General features: G+C 41.9%; 1 protein-coding gene across 6 annotated transcripts in view; it reads right to left on the reverse strand.

Annotated features, from left to right (window-relative positions):
* Window positions 1–19,793, reverse strand: part of LOC134861661 (intermembrane lipid transfer protein VPS13B-like) — a 325,581-nt gene that overhangs the window by 123,086 nt on the left and 182,702 nt on the right. For all 6 annotated transcript variants that reach the window (XM_063879045.1, XM_063879048.1, XM_063879049.1 and 3 more), the window contains exons 32-34: window positions 10,773–10,976; window positions 5,923–6,049; window positions 4,485–4,628 (exon numbers count right to left, since the gene is read on the reverse strand). In XM_063879045.1, coding sequence (XP_063735115.1) covers window positions 4,485–4,628; window positions 5,923–6,049; window positions 10,773–10,976 — 475 coding nt within the window. The remainder of the gene's footprint in view (window positions 1–4,484; window positions 4,629–5,922; window positions 6,050–10,772; window positions 10,977–19,793) is intronic.

Below are 19,793 nucleotides of genomic sequence, written 5' to 3' on the forward strand. Positions count from 1 at the left end.
GCCAGATCTTGAAGGAGCTAAACTTTTCCTACCAGGAGCCGTGCCAGTCTACCAGGAAAAAAAGAGGATGCAAGCATGGAGATGTAAGGAGAGTGACATAAAAGATGAGCTGGATGATGCAGGTGATTGAGAGGTAAAGACAAAGGTGGCAGATATAGAAGTATATAGCCTCACAGAGAACGGATGTGGTAAGTGATACACAAAGGAAGGGAATAAAAGTAGGGCAAGAAAAAGAGGGGGAGAGGAGGAACAGAGATAAGGAAGGTAATGGGTGATTGAGAGGTTTTCCCCATGTGTGTTTACTAAAAACTGTAATCCAGAGGTTCCTGTGAGGCCTGATACCTTCTCCTGAGCCTGGGTGTGTGTACTGGCATCAGTGTTTGTGTGTGTGTGTGTATGTGTGTGTGTGTGTGTGTGTGTGTGTGTGTGTGTGTGTGTGTGTGTGTGTGTGTGTGTGTGTGTGTGTGTGTGTGTGTGTGTGTGTGTGTGTGTGTGTGTGTGTGTGTGTGTGTGTGTGCGTGCGTGCGTGCGTGTGTGCATGAAGGTTGGAGGAAGTCTAAAGCCCTGTTTCCCATGCGTGTAATCATCCCAGGATGAGGTGGAGGATGAAGCCGGGCGGGACTTCCCCTGCACCAGAGGGTATTTTTCTCTCACTGTGGTACAAGCACATGGCTGACCCGGGCTGCCTCTGCCTGAGAGACAGGGACGTACCAACATGGGACCGGGGAAGTTATATTTTAAATGTTCTATTCTGGATTTTAACCAGTTTGGTGGGACATTACTAAAATAGTTTGGGAGCTTGTCATTGTGGCATCAGCCTGACAGCCAGACAGCAATGCCAGTGATGAAAGGTTACACTACAAAATCAGCTTAAAGGGAATGGATGGCATTGAGGTATCAACTAAACAATTTGATTTGTGTTTGTGTGTGTGTGTGTGTGTGTGTGTGTGTGTGTGTGTGTGTGTGTGTGTGTGTGTGTGTGTGTGTGTGTGTGTGTGTGTGTGTGTGTGTGTGTGTGTGTGTGTGTGTGTGTGTGTAGAAATTAGTGGTGGTTTAGACAGCCTAGAAGGAGGAGCTGCCGGGAAAGATGAAGACGTGCACACTTTCACACAAGGTCTATAACTTCTAAAATAATGCGACACACATAATTCAAACACACACAGGTCAGCTGTTCAGTCAGTGAGCAGTATTACAGCGCTGGCAGATAACAGGCCGCAGGCAGATACAGTGCATACAATGTGGGGACCATGTGTGTGTGCACATGTGTGTGTGAGGGTATACATTTGTGTGTTGCTGGGTGACAGTGGCGATGACAGAGCGGTGAGATAAGTCCCAGAAGCTGCTCTATCATCTATTCATAGCTCCCTGACTGTGGGACCTCCTGCTGCTGAAAGCTGCCTGATCTCAACCCAGCATTACTTTATCATCATTAACATCAAGCAAAAAACTCAGAGGAGAAGTCAAACTGTGATGGACTGAGGCTAATGCTGCGAGAAACATCCTAATAATGCTTTGACTTAAAGAGCAACAAAACTGCCTTTGGACGGCTTAGAAATCATGTTTTGCATCCTACTCATGATTAAAGCAGAACCGGTATAGAAACTGGCTCTAATGCACAATGACACATAATGATTATGAGAAAATAACCATTGCTGATAGTGTCTGCATGTATGTATTCGAGTGTACTAATAAAAGTGTGTAGAGAGTGGCTGTATCCTGTTTTAAAAACAGCTTATTGACTATAAATGTCTGCAATTCACACAAGGTTAGGTGCCCACACGCCTGGCTCGTCTCAACACTGCCAGGGAACCAAAAGCCCCAACAAAACAAATTCATTAACCCAGACAATAAAACACAGCTGTGAGCGGCGAGGGGAACTGTTTGAAATTAGTCTCCGCGATCAGGAAGAATCTGTTCAGGGCAAACAGAAAGTTCTCAAATTGTCTAACAAAGAAAAAAAATCTAAATCAAAAGAGAGGAAAAGATGTGGACATAATAGAGTGAGAACAGTGTTTAGTTTTAACCATTGCTGGAGAGAGCACTGCCTGAGAGCGGAGAGGCTTTACTGAAGCACAACAACAAAAAGAATTCCCCTCCGCCACAGATCAAGGATCTGCTTTTAATCGAATCCTTTGAACAGGTTGTATAAAGGAAGTACAAACAAAGCTGTCCAATATTATAAATATCATTACAGAAGTTGGGTTTGAATTCAGAAAGAAAGGAAGAAGAAACACAGATACATACACCAAGTCCAGATTATGATCTTGTGGAAACTGGGAATGGCAATACATCTGAACTTTATGATTATTATTTGTAAACTGTTAGCAGGGGGTGGACAGCCATCTGGTTTATTATATCCAGTTAGTCTATTCTCACTACATCAAAAACCTTTACCTGTTCCAGATTCTTACTCCAAAGAATGTCAATGCACATACTACTGATATTCTTTGATTGTGGTGTGTCTAATCTGTCAGCGGGGGGGAGACAGGCTGCTGGCAGAGCAGACTGCGAGTGAAGAGAAGCAGCCCTCCAGAGCTGGGTTCTGAGTGTGTGAGTCCAGATGCTGTGGTTAAACACACCACTAGAGGGCTCTGCAGCTCGCAGAATGAGCTTCTAATCATGTGTGTGACCTCCCTTCTGTGGGCTGGCCAAGCAGCCGGACACACGCGGCAGCCAAAAGACTTACGACACCGAGATAGATGGAGGTTCAAATACTTTTACAGTGAGTGTCCAAAAAGTCAAAGCAAGAGCACATTTATCCAGGAAAACCTCCACGCTCTGCAGCTGCACAGAGGTGAAGACACACGGACTGACCTCAGCGTTAATGATACTGTTATGCTCCATTATGGCACTACTATAAAACAGAATGAGTAAAGAACATGGTACAGTGCACCTGAAATTAATATGGTACAATAAAAGTGAAAAGTGAGAGTTTCCAACAACTGGGACAAAAAGGAAATATTAAAAGGAAAGCTGAGGAATTTTCCCAAGCATATACTCTCAATTTCTCACCAGTGGATGGATGATCATTATATTACATCACTTATTTTACACACAATATTCAATTTCACTTAATCCAGCTGAAGGTAACAATAACACAGCAGTTAGATGTGGATTTCAGAGCAAAAATGTGACTGTTCCAATCTCTGGATTTACTAGGAAACATGGCTGGGAAGAAAACATAACACATAGCAGCTACTGTCGCAGTGCTGTTGAGCAATACCAGTTGCTCAGCACAAGTGCACGGAGAAAGTGTGATCACACAGGGAGGTTTTTTTTGTGGTGGTAGGTAAATATGCTCAGTTAAGTAGATAAATATAGGTAAAAGATACAAATAAATAAATTCATAGCGTAAAGTTGAATCTTTTTTTTTGTGCGTGTGGATTTCTCTTTTTTTTAACCATTGCCAATGGACCTCCCAGAATAAGAGCTTTCTGAACTGACTTGAACCTGGATGAACCCTCTGCAGCCGTTAGCTGCCCCTCAACAGAATCAAGCCATGAATCATTACAAGTCAGGGGTGAGGGCTCCGAGATCGCCCAAATGAAAACCAGATGCCAAGCTAGCATATCCTTAGGACTGACTTTATAAATAACTAAATAAATGAAAAAGTCACCTAACTTAACACAACGTCTTCTCTTATTAGTTCACATAGTGCTGCACTTACAAATCTGACCTAATTTACATTTTATGTAGCTTCAAGGTGACTGTGAGTGGACATAAAGCAATAGTTCTGCTGCTTGTTGTCAGTATAAATTGCTATTCATAATGGCAGTAGAAACAAAAATCCCGGTACTTATAACCCTATAATTTGTTTACACATTTTCTAACAAATCCAACTACATTAGTTCATGAAAGCCTCTACAACGTCTGAGTCATCTGACGCATTCACTGCACGTCAGTACACAAGAAAAAAAGATAGAAGTAAATCCCCTCTGACTTAATCCAACCCCAGTCACCATTCTTCTCTCCCCTGTCCCCTTCCCTACTCTACGACTCCCGTCTCACCACAGCTGGTAAATATTGTTATATTGTGTTCCATTAGAAAGTCTTATTAAGCGGTCAGACGGGGCAAATGGCGCCTGGGAGCTCCCTATCTTGTAAACAATAGGAAGTGCCCTGAAAGCTGCAGCTGAGTGCAGCACAGTAAACTAAGGTCACATTAGAGAACTGAGTGAGTAAATATTTAAACGTGTTACAGCCACCCACAAATTGTGAGGGGCACTGTGTCAGGAGAACAGTGGGGATGAATTTTTCAGCTAAACTCGCAAAGATTTGTATGTCTCATGTCAGACTATGGATCTTCATGAAGATTCACAAACAATCATCAGCGAGAGAGCATAAGATGTGAGCAAAGAAAGACCATCATTGGACATTCTGCATGTGTGTTTCTGAGTAAAGCATAATTCATATATGATACATTTCCGACAAACTGAAGGATTGAGAGGACTCACTTGATGAAAAATAGGATTGTTGTTGTTTACCTCAGCACTTTTTTCAGAAGTGTCCATCCCCACTATGTTCTCTGTGAGGAGCTGCTGGAGGAGCTGCACCTGGGCCACGCTGAGGTAGAAATCCAGACTGCTGGTCACGTTTACCTCCAGAGAGTGGCCACACACCACCACCTCCTACAGAGAGGAAGGAGAGAGCAGGACAGACTTTCAATAACACATCAGGATTGTTTGTGACCTTGTGCACTTTTCTCTCTTATTCAACTTGTATTCTCTTTTTTCCTTCCTATCTTGCTCCCTTTAGCTTGGTTTTTCCCTCCTTAACCTATTCACCTTTCCTCTGCAGGGTCCCTTCCACAGCCAGCAGTTCAGACCTCAGCCTGGAGGCTACATCTAACAGGATATAACTCACTAACACCCCTGGTTCAACCACACACATGGGTCAGACCTACAGTAACGACACACAATGGTCTTTGGCAACTACTGAACATCATCTACTCAGACCCACTGCTGGATTTACTGTGTCTTTAATATATTCTTTCAGGGGTTTCCGTCTGAAATTTCTACAGCGTTTTACATGTATAACCATTATCATTATTTTATCAGTACGTTTGAGGAGCAGTCATTTTAATACGGGAGGTCACAATATTAAAAGATTACAACAATAGTGACAGAACATGTTCCAATGGTGAATAAATTACTTTAGATTACAAATGAAGAAAATACAAAGCACTTGAGATTTTAAAGCATCAATTCACAATTCATTAAAGATGATGGCAGAGTGCAGTTCAAAGTTAGATGAAAATAATTCTTCTTTTACATTGTATTAAAACAACAGCTGTAATTTATATAGCTATGAGGTTCAGAGTCCTGTTTGCGTTTTTATTGGCTCCGAGTCTCCATATCTCAGGGAGTTATAAAATCACATTGTGTGTGTGTGTGTGTGTGCTTGTGTGTCAGAGCAAACTATGGATTAGCTGTTACGCATTGTCAGGGGGTGCGTTAGCATGGACGAGGCATCAAAGAGGCAGGAAGTTTCAGAGAGCCGTGCCAGAAAACATCAGCTGTATAAGCAGAAAGGTCTGAACTCTGCGGGTCACAAGCCTCCATTACACAGCGGACCAGCGGAGGGACTCCTAATGAGTACGTTACTGTATGTTAGGGGAAAAATGTAACTACTTCTGACATGTCACGTAATTAATGTCTATTTTCATATGGACAACGGATTGAGAGAGTAATGGTTTCAATCATGGCTACAACAGGTCGGAGTCAAAGGGCATTCAATGTCAGCGGAGGTGGCACTGAAGGGAAAGAAAAATATGCCATGTCTGACTCACTGGGAGGGACTTTTTCAAGCAAATGCCCATGTATTTGATTTTTTAATTAGCTTGCAACAGCACAGATGAATGTGGATACTTTTGAGGGAAACATGTGACGCTGGATGTGTAAAAAAAGCAGTGTGGACACTGACCTCTGCCTGACCGCATTCAGGGGAAATATTCTTGCTGAAGATGATGGCGGGGGCAGCGGTCACCCGGACAGAGAAGTCCGTCAGGATCGGTGTCAGAATGGCCCGCCTCTCATGGTGCCTCCTGATACTGAACAGAGACACAAACAGCTTCACACTTTGGAGCTTCCACAAGATCTGTTGCTGCTCATGGTAAAATACTGGATGGATCTGAACATTTGGAGATGATTACTGCAGTCAAGGTTCTTTAATTAGAAATACAGCTCCAGAAAAAATTAAGAGACCACTGAAGCATTATAAGTTTCTCTTGTTTCACTCTTTATAGACGTGACTTTGAGTTATTTATTTAATTTTATTCTATAAACTACTACTGACACTATTTCTCTGTGTTGGAATTCAACAGACACTGGAATGGCTGCCATACATGTAGAGATTGAGATTTAAGAAATATTTGGAGTGGTCTCTTTTTTCCGGAGCTGTAAATACTTTCAAGCAAGTACACAATTGATATCCCTCACAGCATCTCAATAGATGTCTTCATTTAAATACATAATCGTATCACCCCCTTTGGTAACGGATGCATTTTATCAACATATTTGTATCTATTATTTTGTATTATTCTCTTGTCCTCCTTCAGATTTTGTGGATTTGCTGAGGGAAAGCGGGAAAAAAATATTCAGTCGGCAATATTGTGAACATCTATGTATAAATTGCAGGAACTGAAATGAAAGTAAAGCATTTCTGTATTCATGACTTGTTTCCCACTATGTTTTAACTTTTACAGTAATATTTAATTTATTCCAAACCGTTTTTAATGTATTTTGAAAGTATTTATAAACAATACAGACACTGAAGAAAACATTATTGTATGAAGTTATTGAAACATAAATGAAAAGTTAGTAAACAGAAAAGTAACAATAACTAATAAGATTTAGGTGAGTGATTATAGTTTCACACCACATCGCAAACGGCAACCATAATAGACCACTAACGTTCGAAAAAACCTTTATTTACTAATGACTTGTTATGGTTACCAGTTGTGAAATATGTGTAACACTGTCCCGTCTGCAGAGGAGGGACAAGTCAACAAAACAGTTAAAACCACAAAATGTTCAAAACTGAGATTTGTTTTGCTGGGAGCTGTCAGGCAGACACATATTTCAATCTTGCTCTGGATTTTTTAACTCAAACCAGTAGGATGAACAATCTAAATTGATTTTTTCTTCAAGGCCAGACTTGTGAATTATTCCCATAAGTAATCTCTCTAAATGTTGGTCTAACACATTTTTGCTGGAAGTTTGAACATGGTTACAGAGACAGGGAACAGCCCTTCACTGTACACCCAACATCAAATATAGGCCCTCTCACATCAACTCTCTCCATTTCACTAATGTTCAATCCCACAATCAACTCACATTTGTGGGAACATTTGTTAGTAGTAAAACAAATATACAAGAGGGCTTTATAAAGTGGTGTTAATTGCCACATCTGCTGCTATTAAAATAATCAAGTGGTACAGATTCCATTATTTATAGTTGGCTAGGATTATAAAAGGATCTGTTTCTAGGTGGCCTGCAGTACAGTACTTAAGCAGAACCAATATCATATTCACTTCTGCAAACACAAATGTGCATTACCAGTGCCCTTAAGGGATTATTTTCGGACACATTTCTCTGCACAGAGAGTTGAAGGAGGCCTAATTCAGAGGTGAAATGATCTGTGAGGGCAATTGGTGTTGGCTAATCCCCCCTCGGACAGGGATTGAAACAATGAGTGTCCCGTTGCAGGGGACAGGTGCTATCATTCACCAGCACAGCTCAGAGGCTTGAGGCTCGGTTTACCAGCAATGTGGGGTCCTCTAACTGCGAGGCTGTGTGTGTGTGTGTGTGTGTGTGTGTGTGTGTGTGTGTGTGTGTACGTGTGTGTGTGTGTGTGTGTGTGTGTGTGTGTGTGTGTGTGTGTGTGTGTGTGTGTGTGTGTGTGTGTGTGTGTGTGTGCACCTTCAAATGGGTGTGGTGCAACAAAAGAATGATTTTGTTTTCACAGAAAGCTACAGCGTGAACGTTCAGTGGAGATCTCTGTGGCTCGGACAATGGAGGGAGATGGAGCTCCATGACACGGGTCTTTACTAGCCGGCTATCCACACTGTTATGAGGACAGATCCTGTCAGTGGATCCATACTACAGGAATTCCCCTGCAAAACCTCAGGAAGCCAAGTGAGGACACTGCAGATCAGCAACTACTGGAATTGAACCCAAAAATAGCAGAGGGAACATGCCACTAATCCAAAGCTGGAGAGAGAGTGGGGGGTATCGATGTAGGGAATGAGGGAAAGGTGTGAACTTTGGAAGTGGCGTGTGTCAAAACTTGTTTAAAGCGAGGTGGTGTATTTATGCGGCTCATTGCAGCAGACAAGTAAAGCTGTGAATTTGATTCCCCTCTGCTCAGTGTGTTGGAAAATTCTAGATCACATGTTCGGTTATAACTGGGTCGTGGTGGTGGCTGGGGTATAAAGTACAGCATGCAGGAGTACGATAAAGATCCATTTCTTCCCATGTTCCTGTCTCTGCCAGGAGAGAGGGGAACGAGGAGGCAAGCAAAGCAACCTTACATGATTTATTTGGAAAGTAAAGGTGAGAGTCAGTGTGAAATGTAAAACCTCAACAACAGTAACTTGACCATCTCAGCCTGAAAAAACGGAAGCTTATTGTTGTGAACCAAAATAATTAGCTATATGCAAATTACAAGAGATTAAGCTAAATGCTCTGTATTGGCAACAAGTCAGTCTCAAAGTGACCTTTGTTACAGTGTTCCATCCTCTGAGTAAAAGACCACATCATAGCTATGTTAGACCCTCCTTTAATCAGATTCTGAATACATTTCCAGAGCTGCAGTTTGTATATAATGTCTTGAGAAACATGAGTCTACTCAAAAGGCATTTAGCATCTTCTGGAGCCCAACATCTCACCTCATTGCCCTGTCAGACAATCTGGCCCTGGCACAGAGCCCAAGCAGCCCTGTTTTCATCGACAGAGAGACAGATTGAGAGAGAAAAAGAAAAATTGCGTGGGGATTGAATCTCAGTAGCCCTGTGCTCAAATGAGCTCGCAGACTCAGTAATAAAACGCTGAGGTAGGTCCAGGTTTAAAGGGCTGTTAGACAACAGACCCTGGAAAAGGAAGATTAGTATTTTGGGATAGATGGTCAAAACTACTGTGGACACAGAGGGAGAGAAAAATAAATCAGGGTGGTCTACTAGGTACCATCTGATAGCTCCACACTGTTGTCATCGTTTTATGGAGTGGAGTTATTAAAGTAATTCAAGTCGAAACATAAAATTGAAAGAGATTGACATTGTTTTCTGTATTTTTAACCATTCTAGCAGTTTGGCCTTAGTTAGATAGTGGAGGGAGGAGAGAGACGGGTGGCTTGCAACAGGTCAACTTCCCACTGCTGTCACCCGGTGGAAGTCTGTGTTATAATGTGTATTGTTTGTACCCCATCTATAGCGTATTCATTTCCATACTGCTGTTCATAATGTTTATACCTCCTTATAGTATTCAAAGTGGACATACTTCAGTTTGTTTATATCTGCCAGATGTATATATTTATATGACACACGACATCACTCTGCACTTCACTACTTGTTCTGCATTCCTGGTCAGGTGCTCTCTGCATGTCGTTGTCTTAGTACTTTGAGAGCTGATCGTTCAGCTGCTCCACTATGACTCTATATGTGTTAATAAAACATCAGGTATTGTATGTATGATTGTTTGTGTGCATGTGCTGTCTACACCTTGACTTTAATTTAATGTAAATGTCAACACATTTCACATATCTGTATTAGGTTAGTTGAAAGCAATAATATTCATTTTAAACAGGTTCAGCTAAATATTATTGTTTTCAACTAACTTAACACAGTTAAGACATTTAAATGAAGTCTCAGTTTTTGGAGCGTTAGCTCTGATGACCTGAGGTCTGCATCAGGCTCTGTTAACTCTACTGTACTACGTTCTTCCAAAAGGTTATTTTTAGTTGACAGGGAACAAATCTGGAGTCTTCGCCTGTGATTCTGTGATTTTTGGAACTGTTCCCTCTGAAAACATGAGTGGAAAAAAAGGATGTGGGGCCAAACAGGCTGTTACACTTGTGCTTGTTTTAGCTCCCGAGTCTATAAAAAATGACAGGGTTTGTAATTATGACTGTGCATGGAGAGACTCCATGATAGGGCGCTAACTCAATAACTGTATGCTGCTTTCATGTCAAGACTGATGGGATACATTCAGGCACACACGCAGCACCTGATAGGGGAGGAACATTTTCATTTATAGCAGAAATGTGACTTGTTGTGATCATTTGGAGAGATTCATCCATCAGAGAGAGTCTCAATGTGAAGGTTGTTTTAATAATTAAAATATTTTAGTCAAATCCTGAGCGATGTAAGGCTCTGTTTTGAATATTAAAGCAAGACTTCATCCTCAAAACGGCCCTTAATCAATAATTCGAGAAAGAGATGTACTTTTGCTTACGTTAAACACAGCCCCTGTCTACTTCAATTCATCAAAACCGTTCTACGCTTTTTGATTATTCAGTCATCCTGGAGGCATGCAGACAAAAAAAAAAAGTATTTTAAGAATCTAAGCTAGATTCGTAAATAGACTTTGTGGTATGGTCACACTGGTTCCCAGGTTGTGCTGGGCAGTGAAAGCAACGGGATCTTTATTTACTTTATAGATGCATCAAATATTATTATTATATTAAGAATAAACAAACGTTCAATTTGTACAACCTTGATTTCATTAATCAAACACCATCCCCTTCAGTGTTATGGTTACATATGGAGTGTCCCTGACCTGCTGGCCATGTTCCACTCCAGCGCTGGGTTCTGGGAGCTCCTCTCACTCTCTACGGACACGCCTCCTTTGGTTCCCTCCTTCTCCGGCTTCAATTGCTCCCAGTGAGCCGTTCCAATGTTGATGGACTGAAGGTCGACCTGATACTGCCGGTCCTCCACCTCTGAACCTGGGTCACGCAGGATGCCGAGGTGCAGCGCATGTCTAGAGGGGAGATAAGGAACAGTCACTAACAGGCAGACAACGGAGATACCTCAGACAGGATCACATTCCAGTTGCCTAAATGTATTATTATTTAATGTTGTGAGGGTCATATTGTGTCCGGCAGTACTTTATATGGACATTAACAATGGAGATGACTCCAGGAGAGGACCAGGTAGTCCGTGTACTGAAGCAGTAAGAGGTTCTGACAGCAAAGCCGAACCTCTACTGACTGCTTTCCTCCCTTTGGAGGTTTGGAGGTGTCCGGTGCCTTGCTCAAGGGCACCACAGCAGGGCCTAGGAGCAGTCCACCTTCCATATTTCAAGTCTGTTCGGGGACTTGAACCGGCAACCCTACGATTCCCAGTCCAAGCCCCTACTGACTGAGCCACTGCTGGCCAAGCAAACTCCTCTCAGGATGATTTATGACTAAATCAAAGTTTCTGGTACAGCCAGGCCTCACTAAATAACCCCACAGGTCTCAGGTGAAATCATTTGCCTCTTAAAATGTTCAGATTTATGCCAGCTTATCATTGGCAGTAAACAGTGCTTACACCCCTGGCTGGACGGCACAGTAGTCTGGAGTCTCTTACTGCCTCCCTCGTTCTATTTCTGTCTCCACACAACTTGTACAGTATACACAAACAGTGTGAGGGTGGAGGAGATGTAGAGATATGTCAGCAGTGGGCAGGAACGGCACCAGTCGAGAGAGTAAATACAGTTGCCAAGAAAAAGTGATGTCATCTTGCCTTTGAGAGACAAGATGCTGATAAATTCATGAGGCAGAAGGAATAATCAAAATCTAACATCTGCATATGACATCAGGGCTTTCACTTCGTTATGATATGTTTATTTGTGCTGGTGCATTCAAATGAGAGCTTAAATGGTATAAATAAGGGCTTAAAATGGCTACAGATGTAGCGGCAGCATGAGTAGTTTTATTTGTTTCGGCAACGTCAATGGCAATTTTCATATAGCGTTTCCCCCCTCAGCGCATTGCAGAGGCCTCTACCAGAGCGTGATGTTATGACAATGAGCACCAAGTACAAAAACAATGGCAATGGAAGATCAGAGGTGTATAACTGGATTGAGCTGGATTTGTTGATATATAAACAAGTGAAACAGATCCTTAATCAACATTTGGAACCACATTTATCAACAGAGTATAATAAAAATCAAACCAAGAACCCTGTAAGATTTGGGTGGGATGTGTCAGTCCACATTCATTAGGGCTTTTGTAACAGTACCTCCATCACCCTCCCCAACCCCAAAATGTATTTTTCACATTAAACAAACCACAGTTACCTCATATGCTTTGCAAATTATCTCTTTGCTTCAACTTATTTAGGGGAATCTCTTACTCATAATCAACAGAACATGGGAGTCGGCAGCCAGGCTGTGGCATCACTAAGCTGCGGGGTCATCTACAATGACATAAATATATATGATAAACATCATACAGCCAGTGGAACCCGGCGTGATTTAATATCAAAAGACATATTTCAGCCAATCGCAGGAAACGGGAGAGCTTCATTTCTGACAAATGAGGAGGGGAGGAATTTTGGAAGTTCTCCTTGGGGTGCAATAATAATTGAAACCAGATTTTCTTGTTGTACATGTGGGGGGAAAACACTGGTGGTTTGACATATTTGATTGGTCATGTGAAGACCACACTGCTTGGCCAAAAGAAATGAGAGAATGCCTTGGGAAAGCACTCACTCTGCCCACCGTACACATGGACACAGACTGGGAGCGAGCAGGTGGAACACACCCTGGATCACACATCTGCCTGCCCTGCCATGTGTAAAATATAGAGCAAAATGAAAATAACAAGCCATAAACGACATACTTCTGCAGATGAGGAAAGCAAGGAGGGAGGGAAGGGAGAGGGGGGAGAAAGAGAGAGAGTGAGAGAGTCATTTTTCTCCAACACAAGTACTTAGTTTGCCCTTGTTCCTGAGCCAAGCGTATCTTAATTGCAGGAAAAGACCACAGAAACATTATTTTTTACGACAAAATTCTGCTATTTATAAAAACGGATCAAAAGCTCTGCAGAAAGAACGCTCAGTTTCACGGCATTCATGGCCATTATTAAAAAAAAAAAAAATCTCCTCCTTCTGACAAAATTTAAACCCGATTTGAGTCCGAAAAGCCACTGGGCCGATTTCACATCAGAGCTGAAATATGAAGGCTGCCTTCCAACATTATTATGGCTCGAAGTCAAAACCCCCATCCAATTCAAACCCTGCAGTGGGAAACAGCAGACAGAATAGTGGAGGCATGGCAGTGTTATGGAACAAGAATGCAGGACTTGGAAAGAGAGACTCACTGGTACTTCATCACAGAGAAAATAAAAATGATGTTCTAAATTCCTTTGAACAGAAGATATGCAGACACATTTACAAATGGGCAATTAATTGCAAGTTATGTTCCTCTGTTTAGCATTCTTTGGTTCTATGCATGTGCTAGGCAGAGCATCAATCATGATTTGTGTTATTAAGTAGACGTGTGGGAGGACTGATTGCTTCACATGGAGCAGATTTGGGAACGTGTGCTGAAGTGGTAATGGGATTCAAAGAGGAACCTTCTGGGCACATGCATGATGCCAGTTAATACACACATTAGCTAATGCACATGTATATACGGATAAACAGCAAATGAGCTCATGCACACACACACATGCACACACACACACACACACACACACACACACACACACACACACACACACACACACACACACACACACACACACACACACACACACACACACACACACACACACACACACACACACACACACACACACACACACACACACACACATACACACACACTGTGCTGCAGCATGCCATGGAGGCAAGATGTTACCAGTGAAGAATTTCCTTTTTTGTTGCACAAAACTTCCAAATAGCATCCAGACTTGGAATATAGAACTTGCACGATAGTTGAGAGAGAATTACAAAAAAAATAAAGGGAAATACATTAAAAGACCGTTACAGAAACATATTGAACTGAGCCAATGGGTAAATAAGTAAAAGGCCACGTTGAAAAAGAGCTAACGTGAACTCTCTGGAGGGGCTGATCACAAAGCGAAGGTTTCAAGGCTTACTGTGGTTCAAAGTTGTAAAAGCGACCACAGAAGGATCTGGCTGGGGTTCAGGGCCCGATGATAGGCGTGTGGGAGAAGTGGGCTGCGATTCATGCCGAGGGGATCCTGTGGGCCAGGGTGTATCATAGCCCTTGGCTTTACAAGGCCTTCCACCTTCCTCTCTAAGGCTCCATCCAGCCCCCCTCCCAAGGCCAGCAGGGCAAGAAGCAGCACGGTAATACCAAGCGCCGCTGGCTTCTGGATCTCGTCACTCTGAAACCCGCAACCTGAACCCACAACCTCAGACCTGTTTTTCACTCCATTTCCCCAACAATCACATGCAATACATGTCTGCTTACATGTTCAACAGAAGCAGGGGAGTGTGAGTGTGTGTGTGTGTGTGTGTGTGTGTGTGTGTGTGTGTGTGTGTGTGTGTGTGTGTGTGTGTGTGTGTGTGTGTGTGTGTGTGTGTGTGTGTGTGTGTGTGTGTGTGCCTATAAGTGTGTGTTCAACAGAGATGGGGCCCTCTGCTTCTGGTCTCATGGTAGTGCAGACTCACTCTGTAGAAATTGTGTTGAAGTCTCAAGCTTAATCTGTCTTTCTGTGTCATTACATTTTGCATTTGGGTCTTTGCAAATGCTAAAGTAACCTCTGAGGGTTTTTCCCGTACATTCCCAAAAACTAAAAGTTCAATTGTGGTTGTGAAGATTCTTTCCTTGCGGTACCAAATGTTAATAACCAACCACCATTAGCCCCCAGCAGCTCCTCCACAGCATGTGTGATGAGGAGAGGATAAAAGCTGCAAAGTGGGTTCATAATTTGCTTTTTATGACTCCTAGAGTCCCACTGGGCATGTGTGCCTGGGGGAATTCATACGCATTATGATTCATTAGACTTGCAATTACTTAGGTAAGTTAAGCACCCCTGCCGACGGTGGTCGCTGTGAATTGCCAAAAATTCGGCAACTTCTGAGCTGTGGATTTATGACCCCGGTCAAGTCCAATTGCTCTTAATTTGCATCTACCAATTATAGTAATTAGGCTGTGAATTAGAACGCTGAGCAGCACTCGCAGTCAGATGGGAAAATGATCTCATGGAACATGGCGCGTCAGCAGAATGTAAGCACAAGTCAGTCAGGGATTTTATTACCTTTGGCTGCTACTGAAATGATTTTTGATGACTGATGATGCCTTTCCAACAGGAGTCAAACACAGTGATAAAAACAACACGGACAACAAAGCTGCTAAATGGCTCCAAATATTTCACACTTGGCCACAACAAGGTGCTTGTTTTTTAGGCCAAGAACAACAATTACCATCTATAGTTGATTGCACTTCTCATGGACACAATAACCAATAAACATAAATTGCTGCTTTCCTGCATTATGTCTAGGCTTTGATGTAGGGGTATATTCCCACGGCAGAAATGTGATAATCTATTATTTTTAAGTCCAACAGTAATTACTCTTTACTCTTCCTCTCCGAACAGAAGCCTGTTATTCATCAGGCTGATTGCACTTTAAAGACACTCATACTCAACCAATTATTTCATATTTACACAAGCTCTTAAGGAGGAAACTATTACTTCTATACACACAATATAAGCAGGGCTAAGCTGGAGCACCCTCAAGACAATGATACGAGAGAGTACGGTGTTGAGAAAGACTCAACATAAAAGGTGAGAGCATGATGGAGGGGTCGCAGCGAGCTCAGACTGTAAGAACAGCAGGACGCTGGAGAACACTTTAGATAGCAGAGGGTTGCTGAGTACTAGGGAACAATGACTTTAACATACTGTTTCTTAATTCATGGAGAATTTAACTCCAATTTACATGTCAGAGAAGTACCTTTAGCTTTAACACAGTCACATGTTTTGCTCTGAAGACTCTCTAACATGTGCTCGCCATGATGACATGTTAAAGATGTCTGTCCGGTGTAATTCATAGGCTCATCATGCACTTCAAATGTGCTTCTTGCATTAGAACCCCATGTTGCAGGAGGCCATTCGTGAACACTGAGTATATATTTCATTTGGCTTCAGCTGATGTGTGTTTCGTGGAATTCACACATGCTAGTGACTATATAAATGAAGCTGCTAATCTTTCATCGCAGTCCATGATTCATTGTATAGTAAAAACATAGTTTGCTACACTCACATAGTGGACACCTCCTCATTTATTCATATATTAAAACAAGAAAGTATTTATAAAGCTGTATAATGTCATATATGCCTGGCTTCACATCAGTCAAACTTACATCCCAGTCTTAAGTACTCTGCAGCGTGTCCGTGCTAATAGCATTGCAAGTGTCATTGAGTTTCATAATGCAGACGAGATCTTTGAAACACACAGATGTCCTCATCCCCACTGCTTTTGTTCTGCTTCCCCCCCCCCCCCCCACACACTGCCCAGTCCGTTAAGCCTTAACTGTGCGCTTTCCCTGCTTCTTCTTGCAAGCATCTTTAAGCACAGAACATTTCTGGGTAACAGTAATGTATCAGCTTTTTAAGGGCACTGACTTCTCCCTGGATCTGTTATACAGTAGGTACATCTGCACTGGATCTACTTCTAAAAGGAAGCTAGCATCCTAAAGTGTGAGTAAGTGAAAAAGGCTGATATATTTTGTTTTGCGAACATGCGCATCGGGGTAGTCTAGAGAGTCATCAACGATATGTTCAATAGTTGCTGCTGATAATTACCCAGAGTCCTCCGTGTGTCACTGCAGGACAAAGCTGCTATTTTCCCATAACAGTGAGTGGGCCAGTACTTGTGAAATCCCTTCCTCTGTTGGCAGCACCAGATTTGATATGCTTCCTCCCTACTCTGCAAACAGACAGAACACTGCCTTTGTAAAGCACATCAGGCAGAGCTGCAGCAGTCCCTGATGCAGAGGTGTGAAGGGAATGCCTCACTGACTTCCTCAGACCTCAGATTGAAAACAGATTTGTGTACACACCAAGCAATTTCCCAATGACGCGATCCCACTGCCATTTTAATTTGAGAGGCAGTATCTTTAATTAATCGCATGGAATAGATTATTCATAACCGGCTGCAGGAGGGAATACGGGGAAGCCAAGGATCTGGATGGCCATCATATGCAGTCATTTTCATCAAGCTGAAGTAAAACATGGACATACCTCTTTGCTACTTTTTCACTAATTAAAGGAAAGTAATCCTTTAGCTAAAGGAATGATCCAAAGTATGTCCCTGGTCTCTGGCACGGCTATCAGTGTGTTCACTGGTCTGTTTGACAAAGCCTGACGTGAATCAAACCTATTTTGAAGCATAAGGAAGTCAGAATCGCCCAGGACCAAAACCATTAATCCAGATGATGCAGTAGATTGATGATAATTGATGATAAAGTGAGAGCAATACTTGTGCAGCTGCACTTCACATGTCATTTCAGACATGCTGTCCAGATTGTCAGAGAACACACTCCTCTCATCATTCCCAAATGTTTCACTTGTATTTAAGGCCATAACTGCATACTATACGGATAAACAGGCAAAGAAGCACATGTTCATATAAATAAATATATGGCCAAACTGGAAACGCATTAATGCTCACACGCACAGGCAGTATACATTCACCCTACGATACAAGTTTCAAACCAGGATGGCTACAGTCTTCAGAGCATTCCTTCTGATTTAGTCAGGCACATAAATTGTTCACTCGGTGCTCCGGCAAGGAGGGTGTTTTATAGAGCTGTAAAATTAGGCTCGCTTTATGGATCCAACAGCATAACATAACCAACTACTGTTTTTTCCACTTGATATTGATGAAGTGGTTCTGTGTTGCCAAGCTGCTTCACATTAGTGTACACAAAGGCACTGTGTGTATTTTTGAAGATGCTAATTTTTATCTGTGAAAACAAGAGAATTTGGCAGAGCAATTTGAAGTTGATTACACATTGTTTACAGCAATTATTTAATTCTGACAAATGTTTAAAGCAACAAGATTACATTTCAAGGCCTTTATCCTTCAACAGATAAAAAATGAACATTTTCCTAAACAAAGTCAGGGAGATGATAGCAAAATTTGATTAGCTTAATGTATGCTACAGGTTTAGCAGACAGGCTGAACACACATGTAATGAGATAGCTAAAACAGTAGGTCCTTCTCTTGATGTTTGCCTTGACCTTAAACAACATTTTGTTCGAATTCAAATGATCTTCTACCAAACAAATGCAGGATGAAACAAAATACAAAGACTCCATCATAATGGAATTAAAAATGTATGTCTAAATCCCAAGCTTTAAGGAGGGAAAGGCCCAACTCTGACATTAGAAGAGCAGCTTAGAGAGCCCCTCATGCAGACTACAGGACTATAACTGCTTTCTCCTGAGATAGAGTCCAAATACTTTTATGTCAGCAAGGAAAAACAGCATAACATAATTAGAATAATGTGGGGCACATTAGCTACATCCTACATCAGCTAATTCTTCCTGCTGAGCCAGTGTTTATAATTCTGAAGCAGATCTCGCATTCATCCAAACCGCCAAGTGTATTTATACAAAGTGACATTTCTATATGGAAGATTTCCCCTTTTTCCCTTCTAACTGAGGAAATCACATGGGGGAGGGCACTCCTGCATACTTCCACTGGTGGTGATGAGGATATGGGAAATAAAGAAGGAGAGAAGAATGGGGAAAAGCTACAAGAGTGTGTCTCAAAGACTGTAGCATCGTTTAAGATAAACCTAGAGTTAGACGTGTTCATATGAAGGACTGAGCTCTGAGTGACACATTATGATTATTAGTACCAAAGCACAGGTATATGAATATAAATGATGTTTTTTTTCTTATATGTGCCTTAGTGAGTCATAGCATTGTGAGGTGACCATTATTAATGATTGGCACATGTTATCTTACTACTGTATTTCTTGAGAAAGGTCTATCAGGTCTTTTCCTCCCCAGAGCTAACATGCATTCAAAGCGTCGTTATTCAAATTGGTATGTGGCTGCCACCCTAGCGCAAAAGTATGATCTAAGAAAAATAATCTTCAGCAAGACATTTAAAATCCCCAAACACTAAAACAATCAGGAAAACGCAAATCAATCCATCATGGCTTTTACTGTTGTGTCTGTTATTAAATTACTTGTATGTCATCACACAAATACTAAAGTGGCATTAGCAAGTGAAATGACCCAATTTCTTCAATGTGGAATACAGAGATGATAAGGGATGGACAGAAATGTCACATGAGGAGAGGTTTGGTGTCATTGGAACACCCTGAACAGACGGACAAGAGGTGAGAGTTAGAGGAAAGCTTCTTCTGCCTGTTACACTCAACATGTGCAATGCTCCTGAGGATAAGCCTGAGCCTGGTTCTTTCAGGGTTTGATGCTGCTTCTTGTTCCAATAACGCGGAAGAATCCTGCAGAACCACAAAAAAGGAGAGATAAACTAAAGGAGATGGACGTCCTGAAAAGAGAGATAATGTGGAAACTTCTGCATGGAAACTGCTGCATGATAAACAATAAGTAGAAGTGGGAATTTTGTCCAAATAAAAGACAAAACCCCGAGTGACAGAATGATGCTAAATTAAAAGAAGTATGATCTGGTGCGAGATGATCTCCATTAACAACAATTAATTAATTCAACTTCCTCATCATCTTTATAGAATTACCTCCACAATCCTTTTCTACTCTTCTTTAGGTATCCTTCCTCGCCGGGTGTCTTATTATTTTTCAAACCTCTCCTCTCTTGCCATGCAGTGTTGTGGTACAGA

This window comes from Eleginops maclovinus, chromosome 3 (genome assembly GCF_036324505.1).
Source record: "Eleginops maclovinus isolate JMC-PN-2008 ecotype Puerto Natales chromosome 3, JC_Emac_rtc_rv5, whole genome shotgun sequence".
Lineage (NCBI taxonomy): Eukaryota > Metazoa > Chordata > Actinopteri > Perciformes > Eleginopidae > Eleginops > Eleginops maclovinus.